The 25,108-nt window shown below is 36.9% G+C and overlaps 1 protein-coding gene across 4 annotated transcripts in view; it reads left to right on the forward strand.

Annotated features, from left to right (window-relative positions):
- The window catches only part of LOC108732308 (protein hu-li tai shao), a 31,624-nt gene extending 6,972 nt beyond the window's left edge, over positions 1 to 24,652 (forward strand). Inside the window, exons 2-14 of one of the 4 annotated variants that reach the window (XM_018463024.1) lie at positions 10,917 to 11,106; positions 11,173 to 11,462; positions 11,570 to 11,961; positions 14,986 to 15,400; positions 15,555 to 15,678; positions 17,705 to 17,818; positions 18,882 to 19,167; positions 19,234 to 19,347; positions 19,447 to 19,518; positions 20,313 to 20,369; positions 23,877 to 23,944; positions 24,292 to 24,420; positions 24,547 to 24,652. In XM_018463024.1, the coding sequence (XP_018318526.1) occupies positions 10,945 to 11,106; positions 11,173 to 11,462; positions 11,570 to 11,961; positions 14,986 to 15,400; positions 15,555 to 15,678; positions 17,705 to 17,818; positions 18,882 to 19,167; positions 19,234 to 19,347; positions 19,447 to 19,518; positions 20,313 to 20,369; positions 23,877 to 23,944; positions 24,292 to 24,420 (2,223 nt within the window). In that variant the 5' untranslated portion in view covers positions 10,917 to 10,944 and the 3' untranslated portion in view covers positions 24,547 to 24,652. Of the gene's footprint in view, positions 1 to 10,751; positions 10,855 to 10,916; positions 11,107 to 11,172; positions 11,463 to 11,569; positions 11,962 to 14,985; positions 15,401 to 15,554; positions 15,679 to 17,704; positions 17,819 to 18,881; positions 19,168 to 19,233; positions 19,348 to 19,446; positions 19,519 to 20,312; positions 20,370 to 20,551; positions 23,557 to 23,876; positions 23,945 to 24,291; positions 24,421 to 24,546 lie in introns of those variants that run through there. The other 3 variants (XM_018463025.1, XM_018463023.1, XM_018463022.1) reach the window with 3 other exon arrangements.
- The last annotated feature ends 456 nt before the right edge of the window (positions 24,653 to 25,108 follow it).

Below are 25,108 nucleotides of genomic sequence, written 5' to 3' on the forward strand. Positions count from 1 at the left end.
GCTCCAAACATACACCTTTAACAACCTTTTTCGAATTTCTAAATTAACCGTTCGCGAGCATAGAAGTGACTTCTTTTTATTAAAGGCGACACGACCCTGTGCTATCCTCTGCTTTATAAGGTATTAGAAGATAAGCTTCAACAAAATTAAAATTGTAACTTATTTATGTGGACGTTTTTGGGACATTTGTTGGTACGACTTTTTATAAAGTTTTAGGTGCATATTCTTCATATGAGTTTCGTTTATTTTTACGTAGCGCTCGGAGAATTTTCGACTACAGTGTGATAAATCCACACCGATCTCTCTTATCCTCTAATTTTGGACTGAATTATTTTGACCTTGTTGCCTTGGCTTCACTCCAACGCATGAAATGCTTTGCTTCGTTGGTTTCCGTCCTAAAATCCAACAATCCAAGTACTACTCTTCTCGTCCATCGAAATCGTAATCGTTAGTAACTCCGTTCGATTCAATAATAAACAACGTGTCAATTTATTCACACTCAGGTATTAGATAATAGACATTTATTAAACAACTGATTACATGCTACCTGTCACCGCCTAACACACGAATACTTGCTGTGTATTAACTACAGAACGAAGTGTGGGCGGTGACTTAAAACAAAAGATGTGTAGTAATAATACATACAGTAGCTTTTATTTGTTTTTCTAATTCCGATGTGTGTATTGTGGATCACCTGTTGAATTACAAAGAAGTAATGTCTATGATACATTTGTTACGTTTCGTGGTATCTTCAAAGACGTTAAATTAAAAGTTTCATGGGTTGTTATATGGTGGTGGGTGATGATGATGATGATGGTGATGACGATATTAATTCAATTTGAAAATTGTAAAATCGACATAATGATCATCGCACTTTATGTTTACTAATTATAAATAAAAGCACTATTTTCTATTTAAAAGCATGACCTTACGCGAACGAAATGCACCGTGATGGTGATACATAATATCTGAGTTATTTAATTATGCATATCAACTGGGGTATGAGTCATCAGATAACAGAGCTGCTCGTATTAAATAATTTACTCGGAGACTTGTGCAGAAAGAGTGGTGTCGATGAAAAAATCAATTATTTAGATCCACATTTCACTGTTTATAAATGTATCTTCATTTTGCCAATGGAATCGATAAACAATTGTTTAATGCCCGGTTGTGTGTTCAGTTATGTGTATAATGAAGGCTCTTCCGGTAGCTTATAACCGAGCTTTACCAGGTATATTTTTTTCTTGGCGCTTGTGTTAAAATTTACTTCTGCCGAAGAACAGGAGAGATCCGACAGGTGACATATATTAAAACCGAAGTGTTCATCGAATAAAAATAACTGGCATAGTTGTCTTGGTAACACCCATTTACTTACGATTGTTGGGTAAAAGTAAGGACCGTCGCGGCGCTTTGGTGCGACGCCGTCGTTTCGGTTCACTGACACGGGAAATAACGACTTCAAGCTTTAGACTTTTCGACAGGATTATATGAAATAGTAATAAAAGACAATGATGAAGCACCTAGTAACGGCTACGCATATTTTTAAAAGTTTTTGTACAGTGTGTCTCACAGAAGATGTAGCAGACGAATATGAATTTAATATAAATAAACTATATCTCTCATTTCTAAAATGCACTATAATTTGTAGCTAGTTTGTTGCTAAATCCAAAAATTTGTCGCTCCAACCGGCTACTGGAAAATAGATGAAATGTTAGCCTGATATCAAGTTTACAATGTAACTACTATTAAAGCTATAATTTGTCATTGAAAAATGGTACTTATTCATTTTTTTATTACTCATTTTGTCGCTAACCTATCTTCCAGTTGCCAGCGAAAAACAGGCTATAATTTGTCGCTGAAGATAGTACTATTACCCATTTTGTCACTGGTTTATTTGATTGTGCTCCAGAGAAAAACAACTGAAAAATCGCCAAGGTTGCAATACACATAGCGCACTTCGAAATATAAATGGCGAGCTATAATTTGTCACTGAAAGTTGATGCTTTTACTTATTTTGTCGGTTTTCTACCCTCCAACACTCTAGAGAAAAACGACTGTAAAGCCGTCAAGGCACACATGACGTATCTCTCGAAATAGAAATGCCATAGAGAAATAATGCTAAGGGCTGTAATTTGTCGCTGAAAATGGTGCTATGTACTCATTTTGTCACTGGTTTATCCGCCTGTGCTCCAGAGAAAAACAACTGGAAAGTCGCCAAGGTAGCAATACACATAGCGCACTTCGAAATATAAATGGCGAGCTATAATTTGTCACTGAAAGTTGATGCTTTTGCTTATTTTGTCGGTTTTCTACCCTCCAACTCTCTAGAGAAAAACGACTGCGAAGCCTCCAAGGTACACATAACGTTTCTCTCGGAATAGAAATGACATAGAGAAGTAATGCTAAAGGCTATAATTTGTCGCTGAAGATGGTACTATGTACTCATTTTGTCACTGCTTTATCCGCCTGTGCTCCAGAGAAAAACAACTGGAAAGTCGTCAAGGTGGCAATACATATAGCATATTTAGAAATATAAATCGTGTAGAGAAAATACTCTATGAGAGCTATAATTTGTCACCGATAGTTGATGCTTTTACTTATTTTGTCGGTTTTCTACCCTCCAACTGTCTAGTGTAAAACGACTGCAAAGTCGCCAAGGTATACATAACGTATTTCTAGGAATACAAATGCCGTAGAGGTAAGACTAAGGCCTATGATTTGTCGCTAAATGATGGTACTTTTACCCATTTTGTCGCTGCTGTATTCGCCAGCGGCTCACAGACAAATAACTGCAGAGTCTCTATGCTGGTACTATTGTCAGTGTTTTGTTTGACTGCTCTCCAATTGTTTTTCTTTGAAATTGGACTCGCAACAAAATGGATAAGTACCATGTTTCAGCGACAAATTATACCCTAACACTTGCAGGGTTTTTCTACGCCAATCGTAGATACTTGTAAGTGCAGTGCAACATTGACGAGCCTCCAGTTGTTTTCCTCTGGACTGCTGGCGGATAGACCATCGACAAAATGGATAAAAGTACCATGTTTCAGCGACAAATGATAGCTCTTAAAAGTACTTCTCTATTTCATTTCTATACACTGTATGATGTCAGCTTGATATTATTTCATCTATTTTTCGGTTATAACAGGCTGGAGCGACAAATTTTTGATTTGGTAACACATTAGCGACAAATTATACTGCAATTTCGATATAAGAAATATAACTTTGGCGTGCTAGCTTAATGTATGTATGTAAGTAGCCCATGGTGTGTTCTAATTTTCAAAAAAAGTACACTAATCAATAATTGTATATAACGAGGAAACTTACGATTATGACTTGTATAATACAGTACCTAAATGGCCACAATTTAATGCGTAGATAATCATAAAACGTTTTTATCTCCAGGAAAACGCATGTAACTTCCTTGTGATGTTTTCTGATCCAATTTTTCGTTATGGTTAACCAAACTACATTTGGCACCTATAAATAAAAAGGTTCGCTCGGTTCATTATAAAACGTTCGACGTTTGAGGAAGATAATCTTCGGCCGATGTAAGTTCGTTTAATATGTTTTCCGTTGATTGCTGTATAAATAGAATAATTGCTCGTTTGTATGTAGTTAAAATAGGCTTTAAAACCAAGGTTGACGAGCTCGTTGTTGTACAATCGTATCTGTTGATAAAGTGCAAATACTGTCATCAATAGTCCCACCAACTATAATAAAAGTATGTAGTAGTAAGGGCCAGTCAATTGGTACTGAAGGTTTACATTTTGGGTAGCAATTTCTATTTGAAAATAGAGTAATAAGGATAAACTTTGGTTATCGCGGTTTCAACTCATACTTCTCTTCCTAATGTAGTCATCATATTGAAGAAGGGGTGTGTATTTTTGAAGCATTGGAAAAGATTGTTAAAAGTGTACGTCTGGAGCGCGACGATGTAGGGATGCCAAACATACACGGTGGCGCATCGGAAAATAAAAGGGTAGAAGCGTTCGAAATGTGGGGTTACAGGCGAATGATGAGGATATTGTGGATAGAGAAGGTTAGAAATGAAGAGATATTAGAAAGAATAGGAGAACAATGGACTCTATGGAAGTCAATAAGCGAGATAGGTTGGTAGGACACCTTTTCAAGCATGAAGGGCTAGTCAGAGACATATTGGGGTTAGAAACAGGAGTTAAGAGGAGTAGAGGTAGACCTAGATTAGATTATTGTAGTGTCCGACCGAAAGTGCGTTTATTATTTTGATTTGATTATCAATAAGTGAAAATGTCAAAGACTGCAGAGCCATGTGATTTAAAGATAAAAAAAATAAAACTGACTGATTATAATAACGTTTTCTTTATTTTTCTCTCAAAACATGATCCTTATAAGGAAGTTTTGGTTTCGGTTTCGGCCGAAACTGAGACCGTTGCCGAAATTCGGTTTCGGTTCCGGTTTCGGTCGTAAAAACCAGTTTCGGTCGGACACTAGATTATTGTTCACAAATGGTTAAGAATGTGGGATGTTGTAGTTTTAGGGAAAGATTAGATTAACTCAGGTGGAGGTGTGTGTCCAACCAGTCTTGGGACTGATGACCTTATGATAATGATGATGATCAATAGTAAAAGTGCCATCAGGCCTTAAATAAAACAAGTGACGAGTAGTTATATATATCCACTAAAAATTTTAGACTGTGAATTCTCAGAAACAATAGGTTTATGCTATTTGCGACAACTTCTCTTTCTTCTCTAATCGGTTAAATGAAGTGTGACAACAAGAAGAGTTATTTGACTTCCCAGAACAAATTTCTGTCGTTCTGCAAATGTTACTGTAGAAACAATTTTATTATTACCAATGCTGTTTGCTGTAGTCTTTTATCAAGAACACTGACTGACTGTAAAGAAGAGAAAAAAAAACTTGTTCTTCAAAGTCGGTCAGGTGAAGTCTAAACGGCTATTGTCAAAAGTACCGTTCTTCTTATTCCTTACAACGAGCAGATAGGCATTCAGATATGGTTCTAACACTTGAACAAACATATTTAGCGAATTTGTCGTCACATCAGGCAAACAACCAATAATTGTGATTAGATATTTTCTGATCACACATATCCTATCTAAGCAAATTTCTAATCGAAATGAGAAAAATTACCCTGTTACAAATATTAAGGGTTAATGTACATAAGTAATCTCATTTACTCATTAGGAATAGATCCACTTTCCCACCCCACGGGAGCGAATGCAATACTTTCTTCCCTTGGGCCCAGATATTCTATTTTACCATATTTCTGTGAAATCTTTTTCTAATTCTAGAGAGTAAATCTCACTCGTGAGATTATGTAGGACTTTCTCGTTCCCGAAATCAGGAATAATCATACATTGTGGGTGGGGGTACGTTAAAAATTGTAAACGGGAAGTAGTTCGGCGTTCTACCCGGTAGTTTACGCCCTTATCTTCGGTTCGGGTGGCGGGTAATATTTGACGCCCGAGAGAAGTACGTACATTCTTCCCTCGATTCATAATACAACAATAAAGTATCATTTCATTATCATCATCATAAGGTCATCAGTCCTAAGACTGGCTGGACACGTACCTCCACTCTTTCCTACCCTGAGCTAAACTTCGCATTTCCCTAAAACTTAATTATTTGCGAACAGTAACCTAACCTAAGTCTACCTCTACCCCTCCTAACTCCTGTTTGTGCTTCTAATATGTCTCTGACTAGACCTTCATGCCTGAGAAGATGTCCTAGCCTATTTTTTATTGACTTCCATAGAGTCCTCTGTTCTCCTATTCTTTCTAATACCTCTTCATTTCTAACCTTCTCTATTCACGTTATGGTCATCATTCGCCTATAACACCACATTTCGAAAGCTTCTAACCTTTTCTTTTTCCGCCGCGTCCACTGTCCGTGTTTCGCACCAGTACAACGCCGCGCTCCAAACGTACACCTTTAACAGGCTTTTTCGAATTTCTAAATTAACCGTTCGCGAGCATAGAAGTGACTTTTTTATTAAATGCGACACGACCCTGTATCATTTATTGAAAAAAAATTGGATACATGTTAATTTCCATCGTGGTCTTCATTGATAATGACCACACTTGAATTCCCAAAGAAGCGACTTGAAAGCATCTTATTTCTTGTCCAGTAATGGCTTTTAACATTCTTCGATGCATTTTTCGAGTTTCTAACTATTAAAAATCATTGCCTAATAATCGTTACGATTGATAATACTCGGTCAATGACTGGAAAATTTATCGGTCGGATTGCGTCACCTGTATTTCCTCAAGCAAAAAGACTGCCCTAGCAACAGGGTGACATTGTGGCGCCGTCTTATTGATTTCCAGTCGTCCCAACGTGTTGCTTTTTACCTATTCATTTGTACAAAGAAAGGCTTGTTCAGAAGATCTATGTTTGACTAGGGGTGGGCTCTTTTATCGCCGCTTAAACAAAAGAAATACGAGTTGGGGGTGCGACCTCTAATCACACTTACATGTACCGATTGTTTTTCAACTCCCCAGTAGTGTATATTAGTAGTATATAATACACTTGCAATTTATAATGTGAAAAATATTAATGCAATCATTATGTACATAAACTTTTGATATGTTTTTATTGCTTCATTTTTGGGATGTGGCGTCACTTCTAAATATAGAAAATTTGGTTTAATTTTATAAAGCCACTTACGTTTACAGTATTGTAAACATTATTATTATTATTGAAAATCAACAGTTATCAGGCAATATTTATAATTTTTATCTTCTACTTCCACATAATTTTAATGAATTTGCATATCTTAAGTTGGCGTATCGTTATTTTCGATTAAAAAAAATTTTTTTTTAGAAAATGGGGCAGTTTTTGAGAAGAAGGCAAGTCCTCCCTCTCAAAAATGATACCTTTTAAACCGTATTCTTTAATATTTTTCACAAAACTAACTTCTTCTATATCCACGATGTTCGAATTAGGATTACGATTGGTAATGCTTTCGAAATAGATAAAAGTGAAATAGACTTTGACTTTATCAACGTCGAACGGTGCATTCAAAAGCCAGTTTTGTTATTTTTATGCCCCTGAATTTTACGGTCTTGACGAGCCTATAAACGAGACCGTTGACCCCCCGTTGCGGGGTTAATCCTTTCAACTGTGTAATGTGAACTTACAAATGCATGTATGCAAGTATGTAATACATGTATAGGTACATAATCCCACACATGCCTCGAAATAGCTACACATTTTTACACCTACATACTTATTAGGTACATGTCTTCATTAAACTATCCGCGCCCCAACTTACAGGATTTTTAAAAAAAAAAAAAAAAAACAGTTAATTGAATCTAATTTCGTTGGTGTTCAAAATTCAAATTGTAAAAAATGACTCTAATCTCGCGAAACAACCAACGATGTGTTCTATATTTGAAATTTCTTTATTGTAAAAGCATAAAAGCGACGTTTCGACTTTTGTTAATATGAAAACCCTTATTAAAACCAATTGTGATACTAGTCGACATTACATGCAAGCAATGATAGAAATTCGAGCTTGAAAATGACTCAAATAGACAGTCGAAACGTCGCTTCTATGCTTTTACAATAAAGAAATTTCAAATATAGAACACATCGTTGGTTATTTGGAGAGATTAGAGTCATTTTTTACAAAAAAAGAAACAGTTAAAATTTGAAATGCCTGGTGTTCGTCTAGGATGTCTTTTATATGTGATGACATTTGCTACTACTGTAGTGACTAAAGATGTTTTTGCGTAGCTAATTAGGAGAACTAGCGTGATGTGATTGTGAATGGGCATTAGTTTATTTAAATTAACTGTAAATTGGCTGAACAATTGCATTTGCTAAATTAATCTATGAATAAGTCTATAAGGAATGGTAAAGCCATTGAATTGTTTGTGTAGGTGGTACTTGCGATTTGTGAGCTTATGTAATAAGGAAATATGAAACAAAAAAGGGTTTTTAATTTTATGAAACTTTGAAAAGTTATTTGGAAATGTTTTAAAAATTATAATCACTCAAAAAATATGAAGGATTTTATGGGTCGATAGGAGTAATTGAAAGTGACCCTTAACAGTGGGTAATAAGTTTTCCAATAAGCTTTTATTAATTTGTTTATTGGTCCATCATCATCATCATCATAAGGTCGTCAGTCCTAAGACTGGTTGGACACGCACCTCCACTCTTTCCTATCCTGAGCTAAACTTCGCATTTCCCTAAAACTAAAACAACCCACATCCTTAACTANTACGTACGTACGTACATACACACATCATCAAAAAAATTGGCTAGCATGCTACTAATATGTTAAAACGTGGAAATATAATGAAAATTCCGATTTCACTTTTCGACCCAATTACAATAACTTCCTAATGGGAAGTTAAAAAAAACAGTTAATTGAATCTAATTTCGTTGGTGTTCAAAATTCAAATTGTAAAAAATGACTCTAATCTCGCGAAACAACCAACGATGTGTTCTATATTTGAAATTTCTTTATTGTAAAAGCATAAAAGCGACGTTTCGACTTTTGTTAATATGAAAACCCTTATTAAAACCAATTGTGATACTAGTCGACATTACATGCAAGCAATGATAGAAATTCGAGCTTGAAAATGACTCAAATAGACAGTCGAAACGTCGCTTCTATGCTTTTACAATAAAGAAATTTCAAATATAGAACACATCGTTGGTTATTTGGAGAGATTAGAGTCATTTTTTACAAAAAAAGAAACAGTTAAAATTTGAAATGCCTGGTGTTCGTCTAGGATGTCTTTTATATGTGATGACATTTGCTACTACTGTAGTGACTAAAGATGTTTTTGCGTAGCTAATTAGGAGAACTAGCGTGATGTGATTGTGAATGGGCATTAGTTTATTTAAATTAACTGTAAATTGGCTGAACAATTGCATTTGCTAAATTAATCTATGAATAAGTCTATAAGGAATGGTAAAGCCATTGAATTGTTTGTGTAGGTGGTACTTGCGATTTGTGAGCTTATGTAATAAGGAAATATGAAACAAAAAAGGGTTTTTAATTTTATGAAACTTTGAAAAGTTATTTGGAAATGTTTTAAAAATTATAATCACTCAAAAAATATGAAGGATTTTATGGGTCGATAGGAGTAATTGAAAGTGACCCTTAACAGTGGGTAATAAGTTTTCCAATAAGCTTTTATTAATTTGTTTATTGGTCCATCATCATCATCATCATAAGGTCGTCAGTCCTAAGACTGGTTGGACACGCACCTCCACTCTTTCCTATCCTGAGCTAAACTTCGCATTTCCCTAAAACTAAAACAACCCACATCCTTAACTATTTGCGAATAGGGTAGAGTTCTAGATGATGGTCCCCACCATCTTCGGGATGGGGTTGGGGGGGGGTCGAAAGAGGAGGTCTCCCCCACCATCATCATCATCATCATAAGGTCATCAGTCCTAAGACTGGTTGGACACGTACCTCCACTCTTTCCTATCCTGAGCTAAACTTCGCATTTCCCTAAAACTAGAACAACCCACATCCTTAACTATTTGCGAACAGTAATCTAATCTAGGTCTACCTCTACCCCTCCTAACTCCTGTTTCTGCCTCTAATATGTCTCTGACTAGACCTTCATGCCTNGTTCTAGATGATGGTCCCCACCATCATCATCATCATCATCATAAGGTCATCAGTCCTAAGACTGGTTGGACACGTACCTCCACTCTTTCCTATCCTGAGCTAAACTTCGCATTTCCCTAAAACTATATTAGAACAACCCTCATCCTTAACTATTTGTGAACAGTAATCTAATCTAGGTCTACCTCCACCCCTCCTAACTCACGTTTCTGCCTCTAATAAGTCTCTGACTAGACCTTCATGTCTAATAGTTCATAACATTTAGCATAACTCCAATAGATAAACAATGATTTGGTGGTCAATCTTAACCATTTTATCAATATTTTTCCCTTTATTATTAACGAATGAGTTACCAATTTCATCATACATTTAAAAAATTTCTGTTGATTTACTGAAAATCTATATTAAAGGAGGGTTTACAACAGGAACTAATGGTCTTATCTCCGTAACTATCACGTTATCTTTATGCTGAATACCTTAGGTTTTCTTATTACCAAGCAGTTTTGTTCAAAAGTATCGCGGCCCTTTTTTCCGTTAAATGTTACGTCACGATATGTCGCTGGTGACGGAAAGGAAATGCACCAGTTAACATTATTGTTATTGATTACAGTTGCATACTTGCCATGCATAGTTGCATACACTCGAAACACTTTACCGCATATACTCAACAAACTTAGCATAAGGGTGTAAAGTATATACATAGTACACTTTGGGGTCGTTGAACTTGGCTATTGTTTTTATCTTTCTTTGTATATGCAGACGTATTGGTTAGTTACTCTGTACGCATTTGCATTTGGAAATGTTTTTACGATAATGACCCCCGGCTTTGTTTAACCAATAACAAACTTGATTATCATTCGACAGAAGGTTTTACAAAAGTTACTTATCTACTTAGAAGTATGACGGTAAAATTTAAAAAATAACTAGAATTAGATATAGATTAGAATAGAAGACAAATTCGGATGACGCTTTAAACGAAAAGAATTGTAAGTAGGGTAAGGTCCTTACGTCAACTTGATTTTACATTGATGGCTTGTTTATGATGAGAAATCACGTCCCACACCGGGAAGTCTAGGTGAATTGCTAAGACAGAACTTTTTATAGTTTTATTTCATTTTATTAATGGACGTGTGTTAGTAATTTCACAAGTCTGTCAAAATCCATGTCACTGTCCCACTGTCACAACAAAATTCTAAATTATTCCCTCCAAGTTAATCCCACGTCCAGCCCATTTCGTCCTTCTTCCAGTGATCATTTTCGTACGCCGTTATCGATCAAAAGCGATCGACAAATAAATAATCTTTTTTTCCATTTGTTCCAGCATAATTGAAAGTTAACAACAAAAAAAAATGACTACAGACACGAATCCAGCTGTCCAAACGAACGGAGTCGACGATGTCACGCAGCAAGAAGAAGACGACGAGCGAGCGAAGATGCGTCCCGTCGACATTGACGCCGACGTCCGCGAAATGGAACGGCGAAAACGGGTCGAGGCCATCATGAACAGCAAGGTGAATAAATAATTTTTTACCAGTTCCTGATTCAGAGTGTTTGAATCGTCTTTTGTTTTTCCTTAGCTCTTTCGTGAAGAGCTCGAACGCATAATCGAGACCCAGTTGAGGGACGGCGTCGGTCCCGGAAGTCTCATGCAACAGATCTCGGACATGGTGGGAGGCGTTCCCGGACGTCATTCTGCGGGCACCTTTAAGGGCGCGGGATGCGTTTTGCCCATTAACGACATCCGTGGCGTCGAATCTATCGGCTATGCCAAAGGCGAAAAGATACTTCGATGCAAACTCGCCTCAGTCTTCCGATTGATGGACCTGTATGGCTGGACCCAGGGACTTGACTCTCAGATCACTGCCAGGTAAGAATCATCCCTTTTTGAACCTTCTTTGGCACTTGAAATAATTAAATTTTCGCCTGGAATATCCTAAAGAATTGTTCCTTCAATTTGTCTTTAATTTGTTTCAGATTAAACCAAGACCAAGAGCATTTCCTGGTGAATCCTACGGGTTTGTTGTATCACGAGTTGACCGCGTCAAGCTTGGTCAAGGTCGATATGCAGGGGAACGTTGTCGAACAGGGCACTACGAATTTCGGCATAAGTCTTTCGGGTTTCTCGCTTCACGCGGCAATACACGCCGCGCGTCCTGATATTAAGTGCATAATAAGTGTCCGCACTCCATCGGTGGCCGCGGTTTCCTCTCTAAAGTGCGGCCTGTTGCCGATTACTCAGGAATCGGTCGTGATCGGTGAAGTGAGTGCTCATCCGTTTTCAGGCGGACTTAACGATCCAGACGAGAAAGAGAAAGTGTCGCGGAATTTGGGACCCTTGAACAAAGTCCTGCTGCTCACAAATCAGGGTGAGTTACTTTTCGTTTTTATTATTAACTTCCCATTAGGAAGTTATTGTAATTGGGTCGAAAAGTGAAATCGGAATTTTCATTATATTTCCACGTTTTAACATATTAGTAGCATGCTAGCCAATTTTTTTGATGATGTGTGTATGTACGTACGTACGTACGTACGTACGTACGTACGTACGTTCGTATGTCAGCATTTTTTTCGTTTTCGATATCTCAAGAACGGATTGAGATATCGCCCTCAACCAAAATTTTTTCGAAAGATATTATCATAATGAAGATCTGAAAGAAATTTGAACGAAATCGGTCAAGCCGTTTTTTTTTTATAAAAAAAAAAACGAATTAATTACAAACAATTTAATTAAAATACGTTCTAATCTAATCACAACAATGAAGTTACGGAATCAATAATAACGAAATATCATTATTCAAGACAGGGAATAACATATTATAATAACATATTATAATAAAAATTTGTTTATAACAAAATGAATTGTTATAAACAATCGATAAACAATAAAAAATAGTATTTACCAATTGACTGATGCAAGTACTCTATCAATTCGGTTTTCTCAGACGAAATACTGTTTCTTATGGGTTTATAAAATGACGAACTCTCAAACATTGTTTGTTATTTATTATTGTGCCGCGTTTTTTTCAAACTTTAGAAACGAATGTACTTTACAATAACTGTATTATCTAATGGGAAGTTAGTCGTATTAGCACCGACCAAAATGTGCTCAGACCAATTTTTTTTATTTTTTTATTTATTTTTCATTACGTCTTTGTTAGGTTATTTGATTCGCGAATAAAAAGAGAGTTAAATTTTATTAAAAAACAGTAAACCTAAATCTGTAGGTATTTATTTTATTAATTCTTTCAATGACTTAATCGCGTTAATCTTGATATTTTGTTATGATTGTTTGTCATATACTCTGCGATATTACAAAATTAGCTTTTGCTAAGCGATGAACTTAATGAATTGCGACCATGAAATTTCTAACTTGAAACTTTGTGTCCACGAAGTTGTACCCTTAAAACACTAGGCTGCAAAGGTAAGGCTTATGTATTTTACTGAATGGCGAATATAGGAACCTCATTATCTTATAAGAATCATGTATGAAAAGGTATTTCCTCTAAATGTTGCATCCAGAAAGCTGTAAAGGATATAGTACGGACATTAGAATGTTTTTATTGTAGTTTCGCATTCGTCCTGACATACCTACGGTCGCAACGGTCAGATTTTAACAATTCACGGCTGCGAGTGTCCTTAATTAGTAGTTTCGTAGTCGACTTTGTATACTCGCAAGCGCGATGATCATATTTTCATACTTCGCGGATGCGAGTGCCTTTAAGCATGTTTTTCAGTCGACCTTACATACTCGCAGCGGCGAAGTTCAGATTTTGACAATTTACTGCTGCGAGTGCCTTTAAGCAGTAGTTTTTCAGTCGACCTTACTTACTCGCAGCGGCGAAGGCCAGATTTTGATACTTCACGACTGTGAGTGATTTAAGCAGTAGTTTTTCAGTCGACCTTACATACTCGCAGCGGCGAAGGCCAGATTTTGACAATTTACTGCTGCGAGTGCCTTTAAGCAGTAGTTTTTCAGTCGACCTTACATACATACTCGCAGCGGCGAAGGCCAGATTTTGACAATTTAATGCTGCGAGTGCCTTTAAGCAGTAGCTTTTCAGTCGGTCTTATATACTCGCAGCGGCGAAGGCCAGATTTTGACAATTTAATGCTGCGAGTGCCTTTAAGCAGTAGTGTTTCATTCGGCCTTACATACTCGCAGCGGCGAAGGCTAGATTTTGACAATTTAATGTTGCGAGTGCCTTTAAGCAGTAGTGTTTCATTCGGCCTTACATACTCGCAGCGGCGAAGGCTAGATTTTGACAATTTACTGCTGCGAGTGCCTTTAAGCAGTAGCTTTTCAGTCGATCTTATATACTCGCAGAGGCGAAGGCCATATTTCAGTAATTCACTGCAACGGGGGGCTTTGAGCAGTAGTTTCGCACTCACCCTTCTATATTCGCAACGGCGAATGCCAGGTTTTCATACTTCGCGGCTGCGAGTGCGTTTAGGCATTAGTTTTGCAGTCGACTTTATATACTCGCAGCGGCGAAGGCCAGATTTTGATACTTCACGGCTGTGAGTGATTTAAGCAGTAGTGTTTCATTCGGCCTTACATACTCGCAGCGGCGAAGCCCACATTTTAACAATTCACAGCAGCAAGTGACTTCGTAGTCGACCTTACGTACTCGGAGCGGTGAAGGTCAGATTTTGGCAGTTGACGGAAGCGAGTGTCTTTAATTAGTAGTTTCGCGGTCGACCTTGTGTACTCGCAGCGGCTAAGGTTAGATATTGATACTTCACGGCTGCGAGTATCTTTAAGAAGTAGTTTTGCGGTTGATATTATATACTCGAAACTGCGGAAGTCAGATTTTGACAATTCTCGGCAGCGAGTGTCCTTAATTAGTACCTAGTTTCGCAGCCGGTCTTGCATACTCACAACGATGTAGGCCAGATTTTGACAATTTTCTGCTGCGACTGTCTTTAAGCAGTAGCTTCGCCATCGTTCTTCTGTATTCGCAAAGGCGAAGGCCAGATTTTGGCAATTCACAACTGCGAGAGCCTTTACGTAGTAGTTTTCTGGTCTACCTTTCATAGTTACTCGCGGCGACGAAGGCCAGATTTTGGTAGTTCACAGAAATGAGTGGCTTTAAGCAGTTGTTTCGCAGTCGACCTTACATATTCGTAGCGGCGAACACTAGATTTTGGACAATGCACTGCTGTGAGTGTTTTTAAGCAGTAATTTCACCGTCGACCTTGTATACTCGCAGCCTCGAAGGCCAGATCTTGACAATCCGTGACTGCGTTAACAAGCGACTCTGCATCCTCACGACAGGGAAGACCAAACCTTGACGATTCATCGCCGTAAATGATTTTGATCAATAGTTCTGTGGTCGACCTTGCGAAACTTGACCGCGAACGTCAGGTCTTGACATTTTTCTTATTTTCAGGCGCTGTTTGCTGCGGCGAAACAATCGAGGAAGCGTTCTTTAACGTGAAGAACACCGTCCTGGCGTGCGAAACGCAGCTCAAACTGATGCCCGCGGGCATCGACAATCTCGTCCTATTGTCAGACGAGACGCGCAAAAAAATGTACGACGCCGCGCGAAAACCGCCCCACAATACTCCCAGACCCGATCAGCACACTGTCCTCGAGGAGAAGCTCGAAAGGAAATTCCGCGTCGGTGGCACCGAGTTCGAGGCGCTCATGAGGATGCTGGACAACGCCGGCTTCCGAACGGGCTACATCTACAGACACCCGCTGGTAAAGACGGAACCGCCAAGACCTAAAAATGATGTGGAATTGCCCCCTGCAGTATCATCACTTGGCTATCTCCTGGAAGAAGAAGAACTATATAAACAAGGGTAAGTGTCTCCTACTTGAATTCTTGTTAATTTTGTACGATTTTGTCCCTCATTCAGTAGTCAACTTTGATTTTCATTTTCAAGTTGTCTGTCAGAATTTTCTCTAACGTGAAATTCGTGTTTCCTTTTTGTGAATGTGGAAACGTTGTTGCAGATTGTGGAAGCGATTGGATGGAAGGCGTGGTAATGATCGTACGCGATGGCTGAACTCCCCCAATGTCTATCAGAAGGTGGAAATACTCGAAACTGGCACCCCGGACCCTAAAAAGATAACAAAGGTAGAATACATTAAGTTTGAAGATAAGAGTGAATAGAATTGCTATCGATAGACTAAAACGATCCATTCTAATCACTGGCCATATTTAATATATATATATTTATCGTAAAAATGATGGTACTCACAGTACATTTCCGTAATTTTTGAAGTTATAGTCGTAATACGCAATTTTTTGGTCGCTTAATTAATTTTACGAATTGTAGTAAGCTTTAAAAGTGAACAAAAAAAATCAAAAAAGAAAATTAAGTTTAGTAGTAACTTGTAGGTACTCGTACATATATATTGCTATTATTGTATTTAAGAAGGGGGTAGGGGTGTGTGTCCAATCTGTACGTCGTATATAAATGTGCAATTTTCAACAAAATACGTATGTAATTTAGATCCATTTTTTTATTAATTTTATTTTTCCGGTGAATGTAATTGTTGTTTTTAATTATGTCCCACGAGGTGATGATTAACTAATAACTTTTTAAGAAAGCAGATGGAATTTCTTGTGCCATACGATAACAGTTTTGTTTAAAATTACAAAAGGAAAACCGTTGATCTCATCGTAGTAATATTATTCTAAAAAACAAACATTAACGATGCAATTTACAACGTAGTTCTAATGTTGCTGTGACTTCTTTTGTCCATATTGGAACAATAGCTTTTGTTTTTTCTTTTTCTTTTTTTTCAAGTGAAAAACAAGTCTTAAAAGTTTATATGATCATATGGTACAAATATTTTAAATTATTAATCCCATAGACAGACATTTATTTTAAAGAATATATTTTATATAGTTAAAATACGTTATTTGGAAAAAATACTCGTCAATTGTCAGAAAACGTCCAATTTTTGAAGTCCGCAAATACTACTACAGTTACAAAAAAATTATTTTGAAAATATGTCAATTTATTCTTTTAAATTATATCTTTTAGCATTTGGCAGTACCAAAACTGACAAAATGTTTATTTTTGTAACGTTTAATCGCACAATTTCGCCATTTATAAAAGTTGCCATAAAAACCAAAACGCCCGATAAAAATCTCAGTTTCGTCTTTTTATCCGTTGGTCTAGTATTTAGCGACCCATTTTCCATTAAGAGGCAATAAACATAATCGTACACATTCCACTATTATTATTGAGAGCGGTTGTTTGTTTATTATTGTGTTCCTTAAGTCTAATAGAAAGTGCACGCAGCTTTTGCCATTTTATTATAGGATTTTATTCGCAATTATATTTTTTGATTGGGTGACCCATTTTCTCACATAAACTTATGATAAATTAATTTTCGTTGAACTTGTTTTGTAACAGATTGTTATTTAACTTTATTAAATTAAATGCATACGATTAAAATACAAACAGTAGAAGTCGAAACTTTTGCATCTATTAAGCAATTTGAAAGTTACGTATTTTGTGAATATATTTCGCTGTGCTATGACTTTTATTATAATAATTATAGTTAGGTACCTATTTTAATATTATTATATTCAGTCTATGCCTTGATTCAATTATGCTGTAATTTGTAATAAACATTCCATGTATTCGGATGTTTCTGTGTTTCTTTTAATTCCTGTTTAACAAGGGTTCACAATTAAACAATTGTAAATCAATGGTCCAAACAATTAAAACAAGAGAGAAGCACGAAACAGTAGACTAACGATTAGATGTATAAAACAAAGTGGTATCAACATTAGGTAGAAATGCACGAAACAACCAAAAAAAGTTGAAGTGTTTCGGAAAATGTTTTTTTTTTTTGGTGTTGTAAGTCACTTCGGTCGAAGTGTGCTATGCCCGTCTACGAAACCAGTACATTGGTGACACGAACGGCAAAACACCGGCCGGTGGCTTACCCTTTCTCACCCTCACCCCCTTCTCACTACAACCTTCGAAACCATAACAAACAAATACACATTCAGTTTTTATTAGACTACAAAAGAACAAAAGAAAATAATGTTTTTTGTTCTTATCTAACTATCAAACGCTTTTTGAATGAATATTGTAGATAACGCGAAGTTTTTTGTCACTAATGTGCTGGTTTTGTTACAGTGGGTGGCTGAGGGGTCTCCGACACACTCTAGCACCCCCGTTAAGATCGACGCCGCCCTCCAGTTCGTCCCAAAAAATACCAACCCCAAGGAATTCAAACGGTTGCAACAACAGGTAAGTGATCATTTGTTTTTTGTTTTATGATTTTGAAATACGAGTTTTTTAAACATAATTTTTGTATATCGGGCACCAAAGGTAAGTAAGTTATTGTTTCTAAGTTTCACACCGCTAAATACCTAAAATAAATTTTTATTTTACTTAATTAACGATTGACCTAAATTACTTTTAATTAGTTACCGTCTACCAAAGGCGGAGATATAAACTGACAGAAACTAGGGTACATCGTTGTTTTTAATTTCGAATAATTTTTTTTAGGCAAATTATTGTAGGTAACTATAAAGTTTAACAAAAAATGTTAACAATAATCGTAAATATGGTATATAACGTAATTACAGCGACAATTGACTGTCGTGTCCTGATGTTGATAGTGTTTTTTTTTTATCGCGAATTGTTTCATTCACAATCAGTTGTTTACGAATGGCCCTCAAAACTACATACTATCATCCGGAGGTCTGTAATGTGTTGGACAGCCTTGTGAAAAGGTTAATTAAAGTCAAATTGGGCTTGCTATGTAGTGACGCAACTGTTTAAACGAAAATAGAATCAAACTTATTTACAGACGTGGATGTGCATATGTATATATATATTTAATAGCAAAGGGTTGCCGACTGTTTATTTATTTATTTAATAGTGACGTGTAAAATGTGTGTCTTCAATGGCATGCACACTATGCGCTAGTACGAAGAGTACCGTTAACAAAAATAGATTCACCGACGAGCCAGAACGGCTTTGGTTTATTTAATTTTATCGCAGGTCATGGTTCATGCGTTAGCTTACTTCCTGCCTGGACTTTATACCAAACACATCCGGTTGTGTTTGATGAAAGGGTTGTAGAATTACCGAAAATACGTTCGTATCTAGTCTTTTTTTAAAATGTTTTTGTAAGTAAGACAGCCGGACGTATGTGGAAAGGGAACAAGGGTGAAATAGTGACGCGTTTGTAGGCGCGAGGGGGTGGGGTCCTTGAAGGGTCAACAATTCAAGAAAAATTCGTATAAATATCTTGAAAACAATGTCAAATAACAACAACAAAATTCAACGTTGGTATTTCGCGTAGATAAAAGACTATCGACGAGCAGACAAAATATCCGCGGGTCCTCAGTCTCACATCCTGGAGGGTGTGACATGGGAGGAAGCGAAGAAAATGCAGGACGCGACGGTGACCCAGACGGGCGACCACGTCGTCCTCATGGGTGCCGCGTCCAAGGGGATCATCCAGCGCGACTTCCAACACAACGCCATGGTATACAAGTCGCCGTATGCCAAAAATCCATTCGATTGCGTGACCGACGAAGAACTCGACGAGTACAAAAAGACGATCGAACGAAAAGCTAAGGGAGAATGTAAGTCGTGACGGTTGTCCGTGGTTGAATTGCGGATCGAAAAGGTTTTTTTTTTTAATCTTTCAGATGACACAGATTTTAGCGAATCTGAGGGACTATCTTCTTCTAATAAACGAATCGACGGTAATGTTCAGTCACCCTTATCGGCAGCTAGTGAAACTGAAGAGGAAAGCAAAGACGGTTAGTGTTTATTATCAGTTTAAAACCGCCCTTAAATCTTGTCAGGGGTGACAGGTATACATAGCATAAAGCATTGCGCTCATTTTACGTTTATTACAGAACCTCAAGTTCTCAGAATACAAACATCGCAGGCTCCTAAACCTAGCCAACCTGAAGTAGTTTTAAGTGACGGTAAGTGTTAATAAACATTTGAATGTTTCCTTTAAAATAATATTTTAAGTAATTTCTAAAAGGAAAAAAAAACAAAAGAAACTAGCGATAAACGCACTCTATAGATATTACATATAATATAATGATGTCGCCTTCTTTTAAAGCAATTAAAACTCATAAGTGATGGGGTGAGTTTTTCAGTTAGGAAAACGAGAGCGAAAGACTTAGAAGCATCTCTGTTTTGAATTGTTTCGAAACAAAAAAAAATTACTTAGAATTCACTTACAGCTAAAATAGAGATCTAAAATTGCAGATTATTATTATAATTTTTACAAATATTAGACGGGTTTAGATGGGCGCACGCTTTTTTTTTGAAATTTTTGCATTTGCCGCAAAGTGTTCCGATTTAAGTGATAGCTTTAGCGACAAATTTTAATTCTTATTGTACATGCAGCACAAAAAAAAGTGAATTTAATTAAAAAAAAGTTGTTGCTGCTGTCATACCCTCGCCGGGAATCGAACCCTTTGGCTTTACGCACCGAACTACGAAAGGTGACAGCAGGAACAACGATGAAACGTATTGATTAGGTCCAACTAATGTATCGTATGAAATACTTTAGGAAGTTCTTAATAGTGGTTAATGTTTGATATTAATATGAATATTCGTGTAATTTCCATTCCTTAGCATGTGTCAAGAGTACAAGGTGTCTTGTGACAGCTTTTTAAATTGGCGTTACGTCCAATATTATTTTTATGAAACTTTCTTTCAAACACCGGCACATTTAATGCATGTTTAAATTTTTTTGCATGAGCAGTAGACACTCCTGTACAGCATCGCAAAGTTGAACGAATTTCAGTGAGCAGCAATAGAAGTAAGTGGGTGATCGGCGAGGGTTGTTTGGTGTGGGGTGGTTTTTTTTTTGTGTTTTTGTTTTATGCAACTTGAATCGTCGCGCATAAAAAATCGTTAAAGCCTTCATCTTTCTTGCGCCCTTTCGAGATCTGTTTGGTGGCATATTAACCCCCCTCTAAACAACATTTTGCTCTCTTTCAGGTGTTAGAGCTGTTAAGGTTCTATCGCAAGCAATACAAGTGACTAGACCCAGTTTTTATCGCACTTACAGTCATTTCGGGTTCCCGAAGGGTTCTTACGCTCTTCCAAATCCCACCCATTTTCATATCGCACGCATCACGCGCACCCCTAAAAGCATGATACCGATTTTGAGATCGCGAATTCATAATCCTGGCTGCTCAGGTCGTCCTGGACGAGCCTTTTTTGACGTACCATTACGAAACCAAGTCGACGTTCGGCCCATCGTTACCATAAATATTGGAGACGCGCAAGCCCTTACCCTTTCCATTTCGATGCAGACGTTACGCGAGTTTATCTACCCCTTTGCGAGCACCCTACAGGCAAATCGAGGCGTACGAACGAGAACTGCAGGGTGCCAAACTAGTTTCTTGGGGGAAGCCACAGAACCCTTTGGGTTTTCGTCGACCAGAATTTTACAGCATCCGATGATGAATAACGACAGTGACGACGGGTCCGATTACGAGAAAGATATTATAGAAAAAATGCACATTTCTTTGGTTAATGAGGTGGGCAGTAAAAGTCCGTGTGACGAAAGTGGGGATGAAAGCGAAAATCATTTACAATTAGATCCAAGAAAGAAAATCGAGACCCAAATTGTTACTCTTGCGGAACAGTTGACTAATAAAGTTTTAGAAATAGGCGGAGATTGTAAACTATTTAAAAGGGTGGTTATGGATGCGTTGGAATTGTTAAATATGTTGCCTTTTAATGGCGTTTCGAATGACGAAATAATAGCGAATTCCACAAACAACATTTTTGATAATAATACGCTGAATGGTATGCCTTTCCGGAACACTTCAACGCAGGAATTGATTCAAAACGTCACGAATAACATAACAGATGGAAACTTTTTCAAATACTTACCCTTCCATTCGTCATCCTCGAGTGAAGATGTTATATCTACTGCTTCGTCTGTTTCGAGTGTTAAACACAATTTCAATAATCAAATTCAAAAAGAAAGCGAGGAAACTCTTGCTGCTGATAATAAAGACGATTCAAAATCAGTTAAAGGTACGGATATACCAGGCAAAGTCCTGACTATGTCGTACGTACTCGAGGATATTGAGGAGGAAGAAGAAGTAGAGGAAATTGTCGAAAACTCTAAAGAGACCAATTCCGTCAATACTGAAAAAGTTGATATTGAAAACTTCAAAAAAATTATCGACCAGATTATCAACAGGTCTCTCTCCTTTTGGTATGAAACTACATCGAAAGCAGAATTTTCGGAAATGGAATATGTTAGTTTCTACTCTGAAAAGAAACCTGACTCTAATGAGTCAGACGTGAAAATAATTTCTATCGAAGAAAAAGTGGTTAATGAGCCTAACAATGATAATGCTTCAGTAGCCAATATTTGCTGCGATCCCTCCGAAAACAGTCGGGACGAAGGGATAAGTGCTTGCAGTATTTGTTCCCCTGAAAATTCTGAAAAGTCCATTTGGCTTCTACCCGAAAAGGACGAGAAGGTTATCAAAATGTCCGAGGTGATTTACGAATATTTACTTAAGCAGTGTTTCGAAATAAAAGAACTGCTAATTTTTCCTGAAATCGTCCACGATCCTTGCGTATCGAAGTTGTTCGACAACTTAAAAAGGTTATACCTCCAGTACTGCGGCGACAAATTGTCTAACGAACAAAAAAACGAACTGCGACTAAAAATGTCTGCGTACATAATAAAAAAACTCGAAATAGAAGAAAAATCCGAAGGGACCAACGAGAGCTACGAAGTTTCTGACAAGATATTCACCATAAGCGAGTTTGTGGCCGATATTTTAGACATGTTCTTCGAGAAGCATGTGCCAGAGTGTGCTGATAGGTCGCCATGTTCTGACAATGGCACAGCATTCAACGATTTCATCCTCGAAAACATGACCAGCGCGAGTCATTCGACCCCGAATCGAGAATTGAAAGAGACCAAAAAGGATGACGTTGTTGTGGAAAAGGAAAAGGTTTTGCCCAAAGCCGAAAGTTCTAAAAAGGAAAAAAGGCCTAGCATTGGTAACTTCGAATTGGTCACAGCGTTTAAGACGAAACAATCGGAAAAATCCGGCAATGAAAAGTATTGGATTTCAATCAGTCCAACTACCGAAAAACCGTTGCAACCCTGGACAAAAAACCCCGTTGCCACGCGGGTAATAAACGTGGACGACATACCTCTAAAACCACCCGCAGATCTCCTTCTGCGTCATCCGGAACCCGCCAGCAACAACCACCAAAATCTCTCCCCAATCGAAGAAGAACCTAGACGCATCTTATTTTCCGACAAATCTGAAGAATCGGACGATGAAGATTTCGAAACTCTTCTTCTAATGACAAAAAACAGCAAACTGAGTGCCGCCAGGGACAGCCTCATTATCCAAAAACAAAATTTTTCCACAAAAAGTGTTTCCTCCCTCGAAAACTCCATCCCCCTCGATAACATTTCAGCCGCAGGTATCGAAAGCGTATCGTGTTCGAACCACCACACTTTGATTCATAAAAAGCAAACGGAAATATGCGAATGCGAAAGGGGTTGTGACGTCCTGGCTGGCGGTGATACCGACCAGTTACCCTCCTACGTTAACTTCGGGGAGTTTCCGGAACCGTGCGAGAAAATAGTCTGCCGTAATGCAGCCCAATTTGTGAGGGTTGAAAACAACAACGAGTCCGTTGCTTATTTGCAAAGGGTGAATTTGGTTTTGAAACAGGGCAATTGTAAATTGAATTGCGACAATATTATTTCCGGTTTTAACAATAACAACACTCCGTCAATTTATTCGGAAGATTCTAAAACTACTAGCGAAACGTCTATGAAAGGATCGAGTACAAATCAGAATGCCCTGAACGAAAACGAAGAAGGAAACTGGATGGGCTTCGACTTGGCAAAATTTTGACTGTTTTATGTACCAAGAATCCGTTAAAAAAAAAAAAATAATGGAATATTCCCATGGTTATATTTCAATAAATAAATCGTTATTTTCGTTCCATGTCTTACGTTAAATAAATTGTTCTACTATGTTTTCATTTTCATCCTTTAACCTGCTACCTTCATTCTCATTTACAACAGCACTGTTTGTTGCTTTATATCACGCGTGTGCTTTTTTTTATATATATAAAAAAAAAATTTTTGTCAGTGTTTGAAGAGCCTAAGTGTGAAGGTTTTTGAACTAGCCAGGTATTTAACAATAAATACGTACTTACTGCATGCATTAACATTTTTGTCTGTAGCTGTTTTTTTTTGTTGGTTTGGAAATAAAGCCCTCTAGTCTAAGTTCATGTTTCGTTGTTAACTGTTTTTAATTTATAGGTGAAAATACTGTCAACGGCGATCATTCAGATGCCCATCTAAGTACGATATCACAAAGTAGTAAAGAAGTAAGTGGTAAACTAATAAAGAAATATTGAATCAATTTTTTTTCATAGTGAGGAACGTTAAAGTTGTATTTGTTTCTTTTACATTGTAAATTACTATTTACAAATATTTTTTTTAATATTGAAAAGTGATTGAACTAATTTTTGTTTGTTTATTTTTAATACGAGTTCAATATTGTGCATAGAATAATTTTTAAGGGTTGTATTTGTTTCTATTAAAGTGTGAATTATTGTTAGAACTTACGAAAAAAATTTTTACGTTTCGTGATGTTCAGAGGGTGAATTGTTTTGTTTCTGTATGTAAAAATGATCGATTTGACTAATTTTTGTTTGTTTATTTTAATCAATAGGGTTCATCGGTTCAAGATCGCTCCGTGTCCGAAGGATCGCCCAAAAAGGACAAGAAGAAAAAGAAAGGATTGAGAACGCCCTCTTTCTTGAAGAAGAAAAAAGAAAAGAAAGTTCGCGAATCAGCATAGGTACATAGTAATTAGATTAATCAGTTATTACTTTCAATTTTGATATATTTTACTGTCTACCTACTGTTAAAATTGTTCCAGAGGTAGTGATATTTTTTTTTTAATTCGTTTTGTCCTGTTCAATAGACACTGCCATTGTGCAAGAATTTTGGAACGCCTCATGAATAATTTAAAAACGCAAAAGCCTCCCCACCGGGACTGCCATCTACTATTACTCAAATAAATGAAAAAATAATTAAAAACAAAATAAAAATACCGTAGGTCATAGCTTAATAATATTTGTTTGAGTGCAGCTGTTAGAATATACGATTTGCACTACATTTCTGCGAACGAACTGCATTTTATTTTAATATTCTCTTTTTTTTGTTTTTTAATAATTGTGAGTTACATTATTAAAATTATGATTACATTACAATAATTAATTGATAATATATAATATTATCGTATAGCTTTATTTGTACAGATAAATATAGTAAAAAGTTTTATGAATCGATGTGTGACAAAGACTTGGACTGCAGTGACTGCTATTATTATTTCACATTGTCTGTTTTCCTTATTTTACCTTTTAGTTACTTTACAGGGTGGTTTTTGAAATTTTAAACGTATTTTTTGAAATTTTGTCAAACTATTTAGTTGTAACATTTTCTGTTTTATAAAAATAGCCCTAAATATTGTCAGTTGTTTTCTG

Source organism: Agrilus planipennis, unplaced genomic scaffold, assembly GCF_000699045.2.
Source record: "Agrilus planipennis isolate EAB-ADULT unplaced genomic scaffold, Apla_2.0 scaffold30, whole genome shotgun sequence".
In the NCBI taxonomy this organism is placed as follows: Eukaryota; Metazoa; Arthropoda; class Insecta; order Coleoptera; family Buprestidae; genus Agrilus; species Agrilus planipennis.